Raw genomic sequence first — 18,467 nt, 5'->3', positions numbered from 1 at the left:
AACATCTCCAATTCGATATCGATCCTGTGCAGAATTGATGTGTGTACAATTGTACGATGTTCACGAAGATAAAACTACGATTAAATTCCAAGCACGAAGAGTCAAATAACTGCAATCCCTAAACTATTACCACGTTTCACAGCGAGACGCAGATGTTCTACCGGACTGCAACATCTACTCGTACTTTCATCATCGCATTCGCGATATGACAATTAAGCGGAATTGTCGTCAGATACGCTGTTTCCCATCACGCAGTTCAGAATCGTCCGACTTCCCATAAGCCGAACTAGGTATATACAGGACCATACTTCTGCGGATGACAGAGGACATAAGGTGTGGGTCACAGACCTCATAAATGGGTTGTGAGTTCGATTCTATGTCTCGACACGTATTTTCCGTGTCTTTCTGATTCGTTTTCTCCTGTGGACGTAGAGGCCTTGTACCGGGCCTATGCCCTGTCCAGAGTCCCTGCAAATGTCAGGATGTCTGAGGGACCCAGAAGAGATGACATGAAGGAAAACAGAAGCCAACTGAAAATGAAAAGCTCCACAATTTTTTTTAAACTTTTACTCTTACTAAATACAATTACGGCGATGAAGCTAAGGATAATGAGGTGGGCGGACATGTATTGCGCATGGGGAGAAGAGGACTGCTCACAAAAGTCTGGCCGAAACGCCTGAATTTCATTTTGGAAGCATCTAGGCGTAGGAAGCAACATCACATTAAATTGTGTCTCAGGGAACCGAACTGGATTCATCTGGTCCACGACAGATTATAATGTCTTAAAAGTTCCATAAAACATGCAGAATTTCACGACTAGCTGACAGAACCATCAACTTCTGAAGGTGGTCTCCACTTCAAGGAATCTGTGTTGACTGTTCAGTTAAGAGCCTTATTAACACTAGATCACAACAATAAGCAAAAACCAAAGGTCACATTGAGTAGCCCACTTTTTCCGTCAAGAATTCAGAAATATTGGTTTCATTCGATATGTTCCCTCTTCTTTTACCAATACTGACAACCTTCTGGTAACGAATTTGCGCGGTAAATCTGATATAATTAATAAAAAATTTCAAAATATGTTGCTAACTTTTTCATGACACCTCCAACGAAAAATATGTAAGAATCCTATCACTGGATTCCATCCTCAGGTTGCAAATCTCCACCCGGCTGCAAAGTGTTCTAGATATATCCTGCAAAAATCGAACGACTTGGGTGCGTTTTCAAATTCAGCCTTTCAATTATTAATTGGCTTCCTCGCTGATGTCAAGTACTTTAATGAATGGATTCAATTGAATAAATAAAATTGATTTTATCGTAATCAATATTCTGACTAGTGGTTGGAAGAACACGAAACAGCAATTCTGAGCTACAGGCGCCGTTGTCGTAGTCTGGGACTCACAGAAAACAGACGGACCTGGTGCATGCACATCGGCACTTTTATTCCTTCGTGTGTCCGAATACGCATTGTATTTTAAGGCAGTTTCGTGAAAAAAGTGAAAAACGCTGGGTCGTACCCATTCATTTTTCTCTCTGCATATCTGCGCGCTTATAAGAAAAGTCTCTTGTCGACAGGCGCTGATGAATCGTTACTCAAATCCTTAATCACGTTTGTAACCGCTAACACGTGTCAGATAACGTCGTCTCAAACGAACTGCGTCAATTTCCGAAGAATAATAACACATCATTTAAGTTATCAAATCAAGGTCAAAGGTCAAAACACAGAGCAGACACGGCACACGAAACATTTTAGTCGGGAACCCTGAAAGGAAGACAGGGCGTGAAGGACCCGGGTCCCCTCTACAGGACCTCTTCCGCAGAGAGGAAGCCGAGGAGGGCCGCGTGCTGTTACAAGGTGTTACGCAGTGCGTGCGCGAAATTGTTATAAATGTTTCCGAGAGGGTGCTTCCGCCTTCCGTCAGCCCGGGGCAATCAATCCTGCGATGGAAGAATCGAGGTGTCGGCTTCTTCCGTCGTGTGATGGAAAGAAGGATGGCAGAGAACACCGAAGGAGACGCCACGAGACTTGAGGTTTATTTCTTTCTGCCCTTTTCGCTCAAATTTTGAAACATGCAGACCTCCTTTCAGAGATTTCCTTGATCTAATTAGACATTTGGTAGAACTCCTTGGACGAGTTGCCAGCCCCTCGCAAGACCTCTCTCTGCCTCTGCATAGGAAAACACGACACGGAAAGACGCCGACAAACATCAATGCCTTGAGTGGGATTCAACCCCAGGGCCCAGGTGTCCAAACGCAAGAGGCCCACGCCCCAGACCGCGCGGCCAACAGAATTTATAGGGAACTTACATATTTTGGGGCATTGCCCTAACTTTGTGCGGTGAGTCGTTTTGAAGACACAACAACCAAATCTGCGAAAGTTACTTAATGTAAAGTAGGTTCTATATGTACTCAATACGAACCAGATTAAACTAGCAAATCGACGTTTGCTGCAAACACGACATTTCAAATTTAATTTAAATTCGATTAACAATTCCGTAGATGAAAGAGTCGGAGGAGAGGCGAAATAAACATTCCCTTACGGCCATCTTTTCACGAAATTTGTGCAGAAATAAACAACTTAAGAAAACTATAATATTTTTGAAGTACTAAAAATTGGTGTACATAAAATACATTAAACGTACCAATGAGTAGGAATCTATATCTTACATACGCAACTTGAAAAAGTATAAAGGACTGACGTTTTAGGACTATATTTTTTAATGGCTAGAAATTTCACCAAACGAAACTTCGACTACACACAATTGACTTAAAATCACAGCTTACGACTGCCACTCAAAACTCCATTAACGCAATGGACACTTTTATTTCAGGCCCCGGAACAATACAAATCTCTAAAGACAGAAATGGCGCACGGCTGCGAAGAAGTCCGGCCTCCAACTGGCACGCGCTTTTCGAAACCTACGCTACTTCGCAGTGCGACGTAGTATAGCCCCTCGCCACCCTGCAAAACAGCGACGAAGTGTTAAATCAAACGTTTATATCGAACAACACAACCATTAAAACTTGGGTAAACAAGGAATAAACACGATGAGCTTGAAAACGTTAACAGCCAACATTCGACGAGGCTCACGCCCGGAAGCGGAAGTTTGCAGCGAAAATTCGCCAAGAGTCGGGTAGGCGTATTTTCTAGGCCGGAGTACGCCTTGTCTCTGCTCTGTGTTATGTCCTACGTTCACTTTGCTTTCGCTGTTGACATGTTCCTTCCCATTCTCTTTAGTAGCACGAATCTATTTCACACCATAATTTGTCCTGAGCTCCGTTCGGTGAACTGCGTTCAGTCCACTCTCGACATCGCACGGATGTTTTTGTGTCGAACGAACAAACAAACACGCTACTACGCGGTGGTCGCGCCGTGCTGTATCAGAATCACCTGACGAGAGAAGCTGAAACGAAAGTGGCTGTCAGACGTCAGAGCAGCGGGAAATTTCAGATTTCACATGCCACCGGACTTGACGATCGTTTAATTTAGATACTCAAAAGCAAAACGACAGTGGAACAAGTACAAGGTGCAACATACTAAAAGGACAGCAATATTTTTTTTAACACAGCTGATCAACAGCACCCAACAGAGACAAACAATTTGCCCCTGTTCAGAGTAGCAAGGGTAGGACGCGCTTAACAAATGCAAATTAATTCGGCCAGTGCATTTGTATGATACGCACTCAACAAGCGTTTTGAGAGTTAGCTGTACTCCAGCCCTTGCAAAATACGCCGCCATATAGACACACTGATGTTTGTGCTTGTTGCCATGACGAATGAGAGCACCGAGAAATGCATGCAGAAATTTAGTTAGGAAATGCAAAGAGAAAAAAGCACTTGGACGTACGCGGGAGGATGATGCTGACGGAATTCGTCTGGTTGAGAACAAGGATCGTTGGCAATACCTTGTGATCACTTTCGACTTCCATAAAAGGTGGAAAACACTTTTAAGTAGTGCCTGAGATACTACTAGATTATCAGACCTGAAGATAGAGACAGTAAGTTCCCCTATAAACGTTGTTAAAAACCTACTAGTGCACACGACGTCACAACCCCCTGACCTCGCCAACATACATTTTTATTTTGTTCCCCCATCTGTTAAGCAGCCGCCACTTAGGATTGCTTCCCCTCATCCCTTCCATATTCCCAGCCCATCATAAGGTCCTATCGATATCACGTGATCTGTATAAATCGCAACGTCAGTGAAAGTTACTTTTCGTCCCTGTAAATTTGTGAACGAACATTTGTGGCCCGGAGCGTCACTAGAGGCGTGGCACCTTTGAAACATAAAGCCTCAGGCTCCTCGACTTCTTCGTTTTCATCTCTTTCTCTCTCTCTCTCTCTCTCTCTCTCTCTCTTTTTCAGCAAAGGAAGCGCGAAGTTAATATTTCACTGTTGAAAATCCTCCATGCAGATGGCAGTTTGCTCGCGTAAATAAACCACACAGCGGACGCGAGGTGCCGAGGAAAGGAAGACTTCCTAACATTTTCCTTCTCGCAAGACAGTGCCTTGTTCCACTTGCAACAGTAATTTAATGAATCTATTTATCCTATCAAGATTTTCCACGCTGCTAATGAACACACCGGATCAAAACCGCCTAACACAGACTCCCTGTTGCGTCGTGCATCTCCACTTAAATCCATTTCATAACACAAGGCATTTCTCCAAAGCCGTTTCATCTGCTGTTAGCCTAACACACACACATGTTCATGAGGCCCTCATAATTTCCGTCAATGATACATCTGTTACTTATTTCAAATTCATTTAGGAAAACAGCGAATTTCTTCCCGAAACGTCGTGTATATGAACAACACATGAGACGTGGATACCCCCTATAAAGTAACTGATGTAACGTGTCGATCCTCTGAACGATCATTAAGTAACCTTCCAAAATGCGCGTATTTCTAGTCTCCAAGATACGACCAAGTTCCTTCGTTTAATTACTCCAAGTTATCCAAATGAGGCAGAGAGCAGTACTGAGACGTCGGTACACTTGAACCGGCAAAACAATCCAGAAGACATCTTCACTGTCGCCGCCGTGAGAACCTCAAATGTCACCAATTAAGCACGCATAATACAGGACACCACGGCAGGTTCAAGGCGGAACATCGGAATCACATAGGCTACTTTATTTTCCTTATTTTAAGGCCTGTAGTTGACAAAGAATAGTCTTAGTTTGCAATGATTTTGCAGAAACTAAGCAGAGGAGGAATGTGTTCTACTCTTTCGGTGGTCAACTTGAATCGACAGCAGTGGGATTTTTTTAAAATACTTTAATGCTCGCAAACCTTACAAGCTCTGCGACAACACGGAGTTTCTCGACTACGTGGCCGATTACTATTTTCTAAAGAAAAAATATATATTCCGTAGAGATTGTTTAATGTATAAACTGACGATGAACGGCGAAAATGCTTAACCTCGCACTTCTGCGACATAATGACAAAAAATAATTGTTTTTCCTGCGAATTGTTAAGTGATTATCTTTTCGTTCATAATAAAGAATTCCTCTCAGAATATTGTGAGCTAGCAACCCTCTTTATGATAACTGAACATGACCAAGCTAGCCGTTTGGGTTCTAAGTGCATAATAAAAATTTGTATTCGAACATCCATTTCGTACAGATCGAGACACAAAACTTTCGAAACTTTCATCTTCGGCACAGTAAAAGTTTAATACAACCCTCGCCCCATAAAAGTCTGCAATAAAAAGGCAGGGGATGAATATCGAAAGCAGCTGCCTCGAACATTGAGGCTTTGAGATCCATTTGAATATTATTCTGCTATCCACACCCAAATCTCCGCAAGTTCTCTTTTCCTTACACGTTTCCTGATTAAAATACTGGGTGCATTTTTGAACCCCCCCCCCCCCCCCCCACTTTCCATCAGCTGCAATGGCAGATTCACACAGGGAATCACGTGGCGGAAATGGCTTCTTGTCCGTTCGGGGATTACGCCTCAAGGCCTTTCATTCATAATTACTTAAAAAGGAAAGCCGTGAGGAAGTCGGTGTGCCTGAGGAAAAAGTCGCCAAACAGGCAACACAACTGCCAACATTGTAAGTCGCGTAAGTTTCCGTCTTAGTTAAATATTACAATTCGCGCTGTCTGCGTCCGTGAACTTTCTGGTAAATGCAGTGGGACATTAAATACACACGGGGAGCGTCTTATGCCAAAGAGCAAAATGTAGACCATTGACCTCGTTACGTCTTTCTAGTATCAGCTGCTTCTGTTGACATAATTTTCTTTCTGGTTTTAATACATTCGTTAGTGTAAAAAGAGACTGATGAGAAATGGGTCATGACAGCAGCGCATTGTGATTAAATACAGACAAAACTTAAATATCTTGGATACATATTTTCCTGTACTTAAATAAAAGATGCATGGATTTAGTATCAGTACTGCGTAATCAAGCCACGGCGGTCTAGCGGTTAGAACGCTGGCCTTGTAATCCTGGGGTCTCGGGTTCGAATTTATAACTTGTGTTGGGCAAGGCCGTGGTCTAGGCAACACGGAGTTTTCCTCCGGGGGCTTCCCCGGTTTCTCCGTGGCATCCCAACAATTACTCCATTCACACACAGAAGAAGGCAATGGCAAACCACTTCTGGATCATCTGCCAAGAACGTATATGAACAGGTCCCAGTCCGAGGAAAGGATGGAAGGATCCTGTTCATATGGACCTGTCGTCAGACAGAACACTAAATAAATAAATAACTGCGTAATCATTTTTAATTCTTATGGACCGACGTTTAGTACCATATCCTGGCAGCAAAGGTAATTGGACTGAACTACGACTATGATAAAACTGCGAACGTCGCCACGACATAAACGAGAAGGGTTCAGAGGTCACGTTCCGTTCATGTGACGAAAAGAGTTTCCCCAGAGGAGTCGGCGAGCCGCACTACAAATTTCGAAGCCCAATCCTACAGTTGAATACGGCCACTAGATCTCCACTCCATGCCCTCGCGTCTCACAAGAAGACAATTAAACAGTGAGTTGACAGCAATCGAGGGACCACCGCCTTCTGGAATTGGATGTAGATTAAAAAGTTTCGGAGGAACGTATTACCTCCGTCTTCAGAGTCGACGTTTAAGAATCATTTCTGGAAAGAAAATTCTCTTTGCAGACTAGAAGTAGACGGAGACATCATATCGAAACGAGTCTTAGAAAAGTACAGAGTTACGACGGGACTGTACAGATTCATCTGACCGACGACAGGGACCAGTGGCGGGCCCTTGCGTGCAGGACAATGAACCTCTACGTTTTGTAAAAGGTGGGAGATTTCTTGATTAGGAGACTGACTGTCAGCTTCTGAATATTTCTTGAATCTAATAATGGAGGAAGTAATATTTTACGTGGAAAGACGTACGCCAGATCCCATATCTGAGGCGGAAGGATACATTCAACAAAATAACTGATAAACAATGGTTAAAGCCGAGGCAGGATGACAAACCAAACGAGACAGGGGTGTAACTCCCGCGACATCGCAACACAGACACAGAGAAAATGATACAAACATCGATATATCCATCGAGGAACAAAACAGAAATGAAGGAAATTGCGTGTTATGAAGAGAAGATTTTGTCAAGGACATGTTTAAAGCGAATACAGATTATGGGACAGAAAACTGAAGATATTATGCACGTACTGATAACAACGATGCGATATTAATAGACACTAATCCCAACACTAATACCTGAAAAAGAAGTGACGTGATCCATCAATTAATTAACAGGAAGGCGATATCTGGAGAAACCCATTTTCGTGCTGCAATCTGGGCTCAAAAATGATAAAACTGCTTGAGGCTGCAGGTGGATCGGGCGCCCACTCACAAAGCAGAGAATTCAATCGGCTGGCTGACTCTTGGTAGACGCCGTTCCACGAGAGATCAAACGACAAAAATAACCCTGAATACAAACATCGCCACAACAGAGTTCAGTCTTTCAAATTATAAGTGACCAAGAATGATTTGAGGTTCTCACAGTGTCTATTCATTTATAGTTCATTTAACGACACTTTTTCAGCAGCTCAGAATGAGAGTGAATACTGAATGGGAAAGGATGTGGAAGGAAGTGGTCGTGGCATAATTTAAGGCACTATCCCGGCATTTTCCTGGAGGGACAAAGGAAAATAGGTTAGCCGGTCTCTTGGCCGAGATTTAAACCTATTGTCGTTGTTCGATTACACCAATACGAGACGATTACTTTATTCGAAAAAATCTTATATTTGTTACAGAAGAGTGCGATGGGGTGTGATGTTAGAATGCATGAACCTTGCGCAGTTCTTTAAAGGAACACGTCATCCAGGGTGCAGGATTTGAGGTTCTCACGGCGACGAGCATGAAGATGGCCACCTTTGTTGCCCAGTAAGTTCTTGAAGGACAGCCGAAAAGGGTACCGTCGTGCTTACGGGTATCGAATTAAACACATTCTACCGCCTCTGAAGCACTAAATTGCACTCTAGCGTAAACAGACGCCACGTGCCAGTTGTTTTACACGAAGAATAATTGGCGTACTGCCCGGTGAGTGACGCCTCGCATCGAAACACCCGTTCCCGCAAGCAACGAGGAAGTTCATTACATGGACATGTTAGGAACTTGTTCGATGCAAATAACATTTCGTAATCATAATGAAACAGAGTCGAGTACCAAATTCGGTTTAACTGGACGTCCTCCTTCACAGAAAGATATAAATTCTTTACGGCATTGAGTCTTATCAAGCCGATTAATTTCGTAAAGTGTAATTTTCTGGCTACGTGCATGTTCGTTCATTAAACTTTTATCAAACAAATCCATCAGAAAATTGGTTCATCGTCGATTATTTATTAACGTACCCCCACGTCATCTCCCCAGATTTCAGCCGTTACAATTTCTACCTGAACAATTTCCCTCTGCTACGGCTTGTTAAAAAGCCAGCATATCATTTCGAACTAGAACCCACTGGGAACCCTTTCCAATTTGCGAGCCTACATTAATTAAACATCAGCGTGAAGATTCACAGTGCGACTTTCACAGCAATGGCTCGACCAAACGAGGGTTTGAGGGAGAAGCCACTTTCTGTCGGTCGATATAACAGATGACGCCCAGGCCCGGGGCTACTGAGGAGACGGACGATTACGCGGAGTCTAGGTCTTCGGCCTCCAAGTCGGAGAGAGTCTGCACAGCTTCTCCTTATAAACGACCAAATTAAGAAAAATCGCTTGTGATAAACAAAAGAAAAATGCAATACGCCTCACACGAATAAGAATAAAATAAAATTACTGCTATGAATACAGTTACATTATAATGCAAAGAAAGTCTTTAAGAGAGACATGGAAACTCCTTGAAGACCTTAAGTAATTTTGGGCATGTTTTAAATAATATATCATTAGAGTCATCAAATCATGAATGTTGAGATGGCCGTAGAAAGAATCAGTACAATCACAGCGGTGATGTAAAAGTGGATTTTAGGGTGTAAGAGATTTCTCCGGCTTAGTTTCGGGGCCAGTGGAGGGCTTATGTAAACACGACAATACAGTTCCTGGTTCCATAAAAGCCGCCGAATTTACGTAACATACGAGACTAGTTACTTTACAGGGACCTCTCGATATGCACAAAGTTACACCAAATACTCTGTTTTATTACAGCCACCTACACCATCGACAGGAACACGCGAAAATTAACACCGATATGTGATCTTTATATTAACAGAACACGAATAGTCGTCTGAGATTTGAAGTTTTGACGACGGCGAAGACGCTGATTGTAGGGTCGTGTGACGTGACGCCTTGTATTCTTGTAGGAGTTTACCGACGCTTCGACTGGAAATATCGTCTCCATCTGTAGAGAGATATTTTGTTCGTAAACGAGGAAGAAACTGATCTCATTGTTGGAAACACGTAACAAGGATAACTAACTAACAAGGAACATAAGGCTGTTACATATTTCTGTACGAAGATCAGTTTGGAAAGGAGAAGGGCAGTTCATCTGACAAATAAGCCTTTGAAGACTCCATGCCTAATTTTCGCAAGATAAAACGGCAAGTTATAGTTACAGGTAGTTTATGAACATATAAGAAAAAAAGCAGAACAATACAATCCCACTACAAATGTTCCTGTCAGAATTAAATACAAAATAAGGATAAGAGACAGCCTAAGCTAGAAGCCAGTCCTCAAACGTTTAATTAAAATTCAGATACTCAGGCATCTTAAAACGTTATCTTCATTCAGGAAATAAAGTTTCTAAAATGAAGCCCGACGGAAATGAACAAGAGTATTAAATAAAGTCTAATCGAACATGAAGTAATATAAAGGAGTTTCGTCAAGAACTCATGAAGTTTACTTCCCTCTTGCACGGACTTAACAAACGTACGAATCCTGCGTTAAGAATGTCGTGAATGTCAGTCAGACTTGTTAGTGTCGTCCTCAAGTACTTGAATTTTGTCGCATTTTCGAACGATTCATTCGCTGTCCTGAATTCTGATGCCGATGCATTTATTTCTAGACCAACATCCCTTCTAGCCCTTAAGGGTGTTTCTGTGTTTGCTTTTACAATATTTATATTGTAGCCCAGCAGATTAATGTCATCAGCATAGACCAAAGGTTGACGTCTCCCATTCAATTCCAAACCTCCTTGAGTTTCTTGGACTTTCCCGATGGCATTTTCCAAGGCAAAATTGAAAAGCAACGGTGATGGAGCATCTCCGTGTTTCGGGAAATTCTGAATAGGAAATGTATCAGACAAATGTTTACCTACACGAATGTTGCTAGAGGTTTTACTTAAACATGTTTTAATTAGCCTGACTAGTTTCTTAGGTACGCCAAATTCAAGCAAAACATTATAAGCAGCATTTATTTCAACTGAGTCGTAGACTTTCTTGAAGTCTGTAAATAGTTGATGGAGTGTCCCATTGTACTCCCACTTTTTCTCTAGAATCTGACGAATGTAGAAAATCTATTAGGACGGAACCTACGCCGATATTTCCCAATAATTTCATTCGCATATGGAGTGAGCCTTGTCAGAAGAATGTTGGATAAAATTTTGTACGCAGATTATAAGACAGAGATTCCTCGATAATTATTACAGTCTTATAACCCTTCTTACGAATTGGTACAATAATCAATTCCTTCCACTGCTGTGGCTTTCCCCCCTCATTCCATGCTCTATTGGCTTCCAAACTGTCATCTAAAGCCGCAAATGTGTTGGAGATTTCTATCTGGTACTTTCCCTTAATTTCTACGTCATATTTTGTTTTTCAAACCAGAGTTTTCTAAATCAATTACTTACTGAAAGTCCCTCCCTTAATTCTGTCACGACCAGGTAACGGTCGGTATTGCAGTCATCATCTCCGGAAGATCGGACATCTAATTTACCGGAGTCTCGTCTTTCGTCAGTTAAAACATGGCGTGTCTGTCTATGTGCGACAACAACAGGGGAAGACCAAGTGTGTCAAGGCGAGGGGATGTCGTGCTTTTGACGATTAGGTTTTTCGAAGTTGCAAAATTTACTACTCTGACCCCGTTATCATCACTAACTTCATGCAGACTTTCCTTACCAAAAATCGCACATTCGCATTGAAATCTCCTAGCAAAATTTTCACGTGATGCCTGTTCTAGATCTCCGTAAAAGTCATCCCTTGTGCCGCCATCTTTATCCTCAGTCGGGGCATGCGCATTAATTACAATGACGTCACATCCTGTCACTGACAAACTCCACTCTTTTACCTCGAGGTATATTTGGATAGTAAATTACGAGCAGCCTCTCAACATGACTCTGTACCTTGTCGCAAAACTGGTTTGTCCTACTGTTATCTGAAATGCCTTGATTAAGAAAAGAGACGGCCTTTCATTCCATTTGGAATCTTACAGATATGATTGATCATTACCTCAGATAATAAATAGAGTTATCAGTAATCCGAAATAAAACGCACACGTGGTTAAATACTGCGCTTACTTTAATCAGCCTGCTAGCTCGATACATTATGATTTACTGATTAGACTCCCAAGGACTTATCACAGAACAATGCACGTTTTATCTCGAGTGGCTCTGGTGTACGGTGGCTAAATCGCGGTCATAAATTGCACCGACGTTCTGTCCTGCGTAGTCCTTGGCCAACGATGAAGACGCTCGTCGCATTTGCTGTTCTCACGACCCTCGGAGTCTTGGTAAGACATCAGATCGTCTGTCGCCCAGTTTCAGGCTAAAGCATCAACACTCTGGTAGCACAGCTTTCATTTTCTGGGCCTGAAAAGAGTCTAATTCAAAGCTGACGTAGATGCTCAGTGGTTCGCTCCCCTGGACGTTAGGTGGTCAGATTTCGGTCCGGAGACCGGCTACAATAACTGCTTTTCGTGGGTTTCCTCAGGTCCTCCACAAAGTTGCCTTACATCAGGCCACGAACGCTTCCTTCCAAACCCTTTGCCAATTCGCTGTTATTCAACGCCACACAGTCTGAAACTTTTGCGATGTTGTGCCTTGTAGCGCGGTAGAAATTTACCGACGTTTCAGAAGTAGTTGCTCCCTGATGAAGGACGCAGTAAGGACCTCCGAAAAGTCGGCAAACTTCTACCAGACTGCACTCGCGCAACACCCCACAAGACAACCATTTTATACTGTCCTTGTCCTTACATTTTCCCATCAGTACCTTTCGGAGTTTATAAATTATGACGCAGTTTCTGTACCTTCTCTGCTCTCCTCACCATGCTCTTTACAAAAATGGTCTGCATCTGAGGGAGGTCTGAGGTTCTCTAAGCGCTGACGATGTGGATTGTAAAGTTACTTGGACTTCTGGGTAGATCTTCAGGGTTGAAGAATGTGACAGCAAGGTTCTCTGAAACGATTACGCCTACATAAAAGTCCAGACTGAACTACAACCCAGGAGTCCAACATCGCCTCTCCGCGTTCTTTCTTTCCGTAACAGTCGTTCGAATGTTCGGCCTAACAAGCAAACAACGCGGATCTCATGACTGTAATGAAAAAAAAGTCAGGAACTGTAAAACTCTTGGTCGCGTTGTTTTGACAGGCACAGCCGAGCCTCAGAGACTTGAAGCCTCGTCGTATTGGCGTACCCGTACACCCGAGCTACACGCAACAGGAATGGCGAACCATCATGGCGGCACAACAGCGAAGCCCGGAAACTTACCCTGGTTTCAAAAGGGGCACCAAACCACAACCAGGTGAAAATCTTTCGATCAATACGCTCACGAAGCAGAACGCATAGATAATATATCTAAATACATGCTGTACCTAATATTTTAAAAACCGCGATAACGTGTATCGGCATCTAACAGCAAATTTTCGTTGCCCAGAATTTGCAGGAAAAGTAAATGTACCAGAAAGTGGTAAGCGTATAACCAATGGTCTTACTGCCAGCCGTGGTCAGTTTCCATGGCAAGTTGGCCTCATCATTGATGGTGCCTGGTTCTGCGGTGGGTCTGTCATCTCGAACGAGTGGGTCCTCACAGCTGCGCACTGCGGGTGAGTACAAATCGAAATACTTGTCACAACTCTTCCTCCATTCTAGAAAACTATGACAACGAGCGCAGGCCACAATAAGACAAGCCCCCACCATTTCAATTTTCAGTAAATCTAATGTGATTTTTAAAATGCTTCGGATTTCCTCGGACGCAATAAACATTATGTGTTTTGTTAAAGCCTCACATAACACGTCTGAGTAAGATACAGTATTTATCATAAAATACAACTTTACCAATAAAAGTTTATTTACATCTTATTAGACAGTAGCTCTCTTACTTCAAGAAACATTAGTCCAATGTCTGTGTTAATTAACGTTTAACACATTTCATAATGATTAACAGAAAACTGTGTGGCAGTACGTCATAGAAATGCACAACCTTTCTAAACAAAAAAAAAACAAAAAATTGTATATGTGGAAATTATAAACTAAATTAAAGAAATGTTGAATAAATTTTAGCTTAAAATAATCTCGCCATGGAATTTCTGAAGGGCTGTAGTGCATTGCGCCTTTGACGTTGCACTGTATTGAGCATCTGAAGACTTTAATCACACGAATCAGACAGCAAATGGAGAAAGCTTGCTCAGTAGGCGGTGGACTGAATTGAATTACCACAGTTGCCTTATTACAGAGGGAATAAATCCTGAGGACATTCTGTGTCATGTTTCATATTCCTACATTCAACGAAGTAAAACCTATGAGCTTTAGGATGTATGGAAAACATCATACATTGTGACGCCATCTTCCATTGCGCACTATGACGGTCATCAAACACCCTTTGGGTTCATAATGAAACACGAACTTTTATTATCTGTGTTAACTGTATTGGGAATTACAATTGGCTAAATTAGTTCCTATGGATTATTTACCATGTATTTTAAATTAAAATAAATTTTCAAAGTAACCAATCGATTAGACAAAATTGTCACAGCATTAAGCCCTCAATGTGCTCAAATTGTTTCTCCAACTTACTTGAGAAATACAGCAAATTTAAATGCATAATCACCTTCCAGTATGTTATCATATAGGCAAAACACATATGGAAGAAACAAGTTTTAATGTTTTAAAATGTTTTAATGTTATGTTGTTTATTGAACAGAAACTTGGGTAGGCAAGATCTGAGGTTCTCAGGGCGGCGAGTACAAAGATGGCTGTCTTCTGGGTTGTAGGGCCGTGACTGGTAGAAGTTTGCCAGCGTTTCAGAGGTCCCTGCTGCCTCCATCATACTTATCGCTCTGACGATGGAGACAGCAAGGGCCTCTGAATCTTCGGTAAACGTCTACCAGACTACACAGTGTTACAACTCAGGACTCTGCCATATTTTGTAAAGTTTCATTAGCTGCGTTTAAATTATGATTAGCCCAATTTTAGTAATATAAAATGCATTATGGTGGCCAGTTTATAAACACGCGTGAGGAAACTATTTGCGAGATGGCTGTCTTCTGTGTTTCTGCACAGCTTGGCCTTTGAAATTTACCGACAATTCAGCTATTCGCCTCAAAACTGTGATTTATTGTTCTAGTGGAGACGTATATAGATTAACACTCGGAGCTAACCGATTAGATATCCAAGAAAGTGGCTCCATTTCAGTTCAGTCGACAGACAGCATTGTCCACGCCCAGTACAGTTCAACAAGCCTGAACAACGACATTGCTCTTGTGCGGGTCTCCATTGAATTCTCCGGTAAGTAGCGTTCTTGTGGCAGGAAGGTGTTCGCGACGCGTTCTGCTCGCAAATTCACATCAGCGGACCTGCGTCATCATGACTGATCATGGTTTACGTTTACGACCACCTAAATATTCTGTCTTCAGTGTTGAAACGCGTCCATGGTCTAAAACTCGCTGGAGAGAGGATGTCGACTTAACTCGAGGAAACAAAATTTCGATCTTGTAGCATCAGTTATATGCTCTGTGTTCAGCTAAGGGGAATTAAATATTTTCAAAATTCGGGCTGCAATGAAAATACGAAGGTAACTGAGGGCAATTTTGCGATTTCAAGCTGCCTCAGTTGTGAAGAAGTCAATTCTGATTCTCTGAGTTGAAACGCAATGAAAAAGTCTTTCAGATCAGATGATGACTTGCTGCTGAACGTGAGTTACTAAATAGGGCTAAGGTGGACTCAGTGTCATTTATTATGATTCTGCAAAATATGTAATGAACAGTCTAACATATGCACGGAATGCGCACTAGTATTGGCAGTGACAAAGAATTAAAGAACTGGAATTCAATTCACTCCACCATTTACAAAACAACACGAGTCCCCAAGATGGATTAGTATTTCGAAATTCAGATAAATGACAAAACACTTCAAATATTTCTGTAAACTTCTCAGATTTCATCACGCCAGTGAAACTGCCCCGTCGTGAGCCGAATCCACCGGACTTCGCCGGCGAAACTGCTCGAGTCAGCGGCTGGGGGAAGCCCTCTGACAGTGAGTACGAGGCCTACAATTAATTGATTAATTTATACTTCATTTAACGACGCTTGTTCAGTAGCGTCGAATGAAAGGAGCGATCGAGGCCTAATTTAAGTTACTATCCCGGAATTATTTGAGGAAAATTCTCTCGAGGCCTTCATATAAGTTTGCCAGCGCCGTAAGGATTAAAAATGCACAATCTTCGTCCGACGGATACGTCGTACTTGGAACTGGTGGCGAAGACGATCACAGGTGCCATGCGGTCAGCGGGTCATTGCCCACACACATTTTGACGCCTCTCTCGTCTTCGGAAAATTTCAAAGTCAAATTCTAGAGAATGCGCCAGGTCTTTTATGCTATGCGCACATCGTATGTGTGTTGTGTATTCAGCATAAGCAAACCCTCAAGCGCCAGGTTTAGTAGAAATTGGGTAAGCAGCAGTGGAAATAAAACGTGCGGACAGACTGACGGACGGACCTTCCCGTAATAAATCCATTTTAAGCAGATCTGAGAATAAGCCTTTCCCTCAACCGCTTCTGGTAATTGCATCAGCAATGCAGGGACCAATGGAAGACATTCGCGTTTTCCAGGTGCCTCTGGTATAACAACTATACTGAACTACGTGGATCTGCCAGTCATCAGCAACACAGACTGCGCTGGTGTATTTGGCTCTTACATCGTGTCCAGCACCCTCTGTGTCGCAGCACCCAATGGGAAGAGCACGTGCAGCGTAAGTAACCCGGAACAAGGCCTCTTACTTCTCCGGCCATCGTTCTTCGTCTCTGATTTATGACAAACCAAGTCTTGGTTCCTTAAATCTAATAAAAGGAAAAGTGTAAGTCGACGCATGGACCCCAGTCTATAAAATAACAAATAATAGGCGCGGGGTCTTGAGAAAAACAACGGCAGGCAAGTATAGTACAAGGGGCAAAAGATCTCACACTTCGATAATCACGAAAACTGAGGACTGACCTCGCAATCTGACCCCTTCCGAAGGCCATTGCTGAGAGCAGAGTTACATGCAGAATGTCCCAAAACGTATTTACGCGCGTTCAATGAACAAAATAAGGACAGTCTAAGAAACTGATCCATTATATGTGCCAGCACTGACACTACGCAAATTAGCGAAGCTAGTGCAGGTGTTCAAAATGGCCACCGTTAGCTTCGAGGCGCAGTTGATGGCGGCGGGCGAACGACCACCGAAGTTGCTGCTGTGCATACATCTTTCTGGGACATTCTGTATATCAGCATTCTTGATCATTCCTTAAACACGCCCTGAAGATAGAGGCAGGGGTATCTTTCAGCATTTACAAATCACACGACCGTAAGTTGCGTTTGTACAAACTTTCACAGCACAGATTCAGCAAGATTACAGAACACATTTTAGTGTTGAAATTGGTTGTTAGGATATGTTTTCCTTTTTTCAACGCCCGTAGTATTTGGAGATCGACTTGCATTCTGCGTCACGTGATGCCAGAAGCACAGCAGTCAATCCAACTGACGAAATCTCTCACATTCCCCCACAGGGCGACAGTGGCGGTCCGCTGGTTATCGAGATCGACGACGCCTACACCCAGATCGGGGTCGTCTCGTTTGGGGCCGCCGCTGGCTGCGAGCTGGGATATCCTGATGGCTTCGCCAGAGTCACGAGTTTCTTGGACTGGATCGAGACGAACAGCGGCATCAAGATCGAGTCTTGAGAACTCAGCGTGGAGCAGAGAATTTTAACAGGACAAACCACCGCCCACGAGTTCACGTATTGACAATTTTTGTTTCACTATAACAAAAGTTATCAATTATCGACGACCCAATAATTTTGCTCAAAAAATACATGCACAGGGCATGCAAATATGTTAATTAAAGCTCTAAGACGAATTATTTGTTCCTTTTAATAGATTCCAAACACACTGACAAGAATAATTAATCATTGCAGTAACGAACCAAAGCCTCTTACTTCAGAATGTGACGCATACGAAACGCGTGTTTCAAATCCCATTAAGTCCAGCCACGTGACAGATGTATCGCAGTCCATTAACATGCAACGACAATGCTCATGAACACTTGAACGCTCAGTCTTATGAGACAAACCAACATCACAACACTTAGGAATTGTCGCCGATCCTGCACACTGTATTAGGTTAGGTTCCGGGTTTTATCGAAGTCCGGACACCAGCTGAGGTTTTCTTTCGGTCTGCACAAGAATCAACACTCTGTTGCCCGAGGTGCTGACAACGTCGTAAAACAAATCATAATCAAGTAAGTGTAACATTTGAGACTCGTGAACACACATTTCGGAACGTTTATTAACACACAACAACTAACTGTTTATATCCTCCATGACGAACAAACATTTCCGTACAGAATAAGCGAAGGAGGAATTCTAAATTCTTGAGCAGATCAGCTGAAAAGAAGACCGAGTATGAGTTGCATACTCGTTTATCGGTTTGTTGTCATTGGACAACTTCAGTTCCTGAGTAAAACACCGTCCTCATTTAGCAGTCGTGGCGCTGGTATCTTTAAACACCTTTTCAGGCGTAGTCTTGATAGCAGCGCAGCAACTCACGAAAAATCCCTGGTCCTTAAATAATCTTCTTTGATTTCGTCCT

At 42.6% G+C, this 18,467-nt stretch overlaps 2 protein-coding genes across 4 annotated transcripts in view; one reads left to right on the top strand and one right to left on the bottom strand.

Moving 5' to 3' along the window:
• Nucleotides 1-18,467, bottom strand: part of LOC110834179 (neuroligin-4, X-linked-like) — a 215,020-nt gene that overhangs the window by 56,139 nt on the left and 140,414 nt on the right. The gene's annotated exons all lie outside the window — the stretch shown is intronic.
• On the top strand, nucleotides 12,028-17,736 carry LOC110834180 (brachyurin). The gene is made up of 7 exons (XM_022073067.2): nucleotides 12,028-12,136; nucleotides 12,994-13,147; nucleotides 13,280-13,448; nucleotides 14,969-15,129; nucleotides 15,778-15,876; nucleotides 16,452-16,591; nucleotides 17,388-17,736. Exons 1-7 carry the CDS (start codon nucleotides 12,089-12,091, stop codon nucleotides 17,559-17,561), a joined length of 945 nt encoding a protein of 314 aa, XP_021928759.2. The 5' UTR covers nucleotides 12,028-12,088; the 3' UTR covers nucleotides 17,562-17,736.

The sequence above is a fragment of the Zootermopsis nevadensis genome, unplaced genomic scaffold (genome assembly GCF_977971745.1).
Source record: "Zootermopsis nevadensis isolate Lab colony 2312 unplaced genomic scaffold, Znev_1.0 Znev_ptg000022l, whole genome shotgun sequence".
Taxonomy (NCBI): domain Eukaryota; kingdom Metazoa; phylum Arthropoda; class Insecta; order Blattodea; family Termopsidae; genus Zootermopsis; species Zootermopsis nevadensis.
The sequence above is the reverse complement of the archived record's forward strand: the minus strand, read 5'-3'. Positions and strand labels throughout refer to the sequence as shown.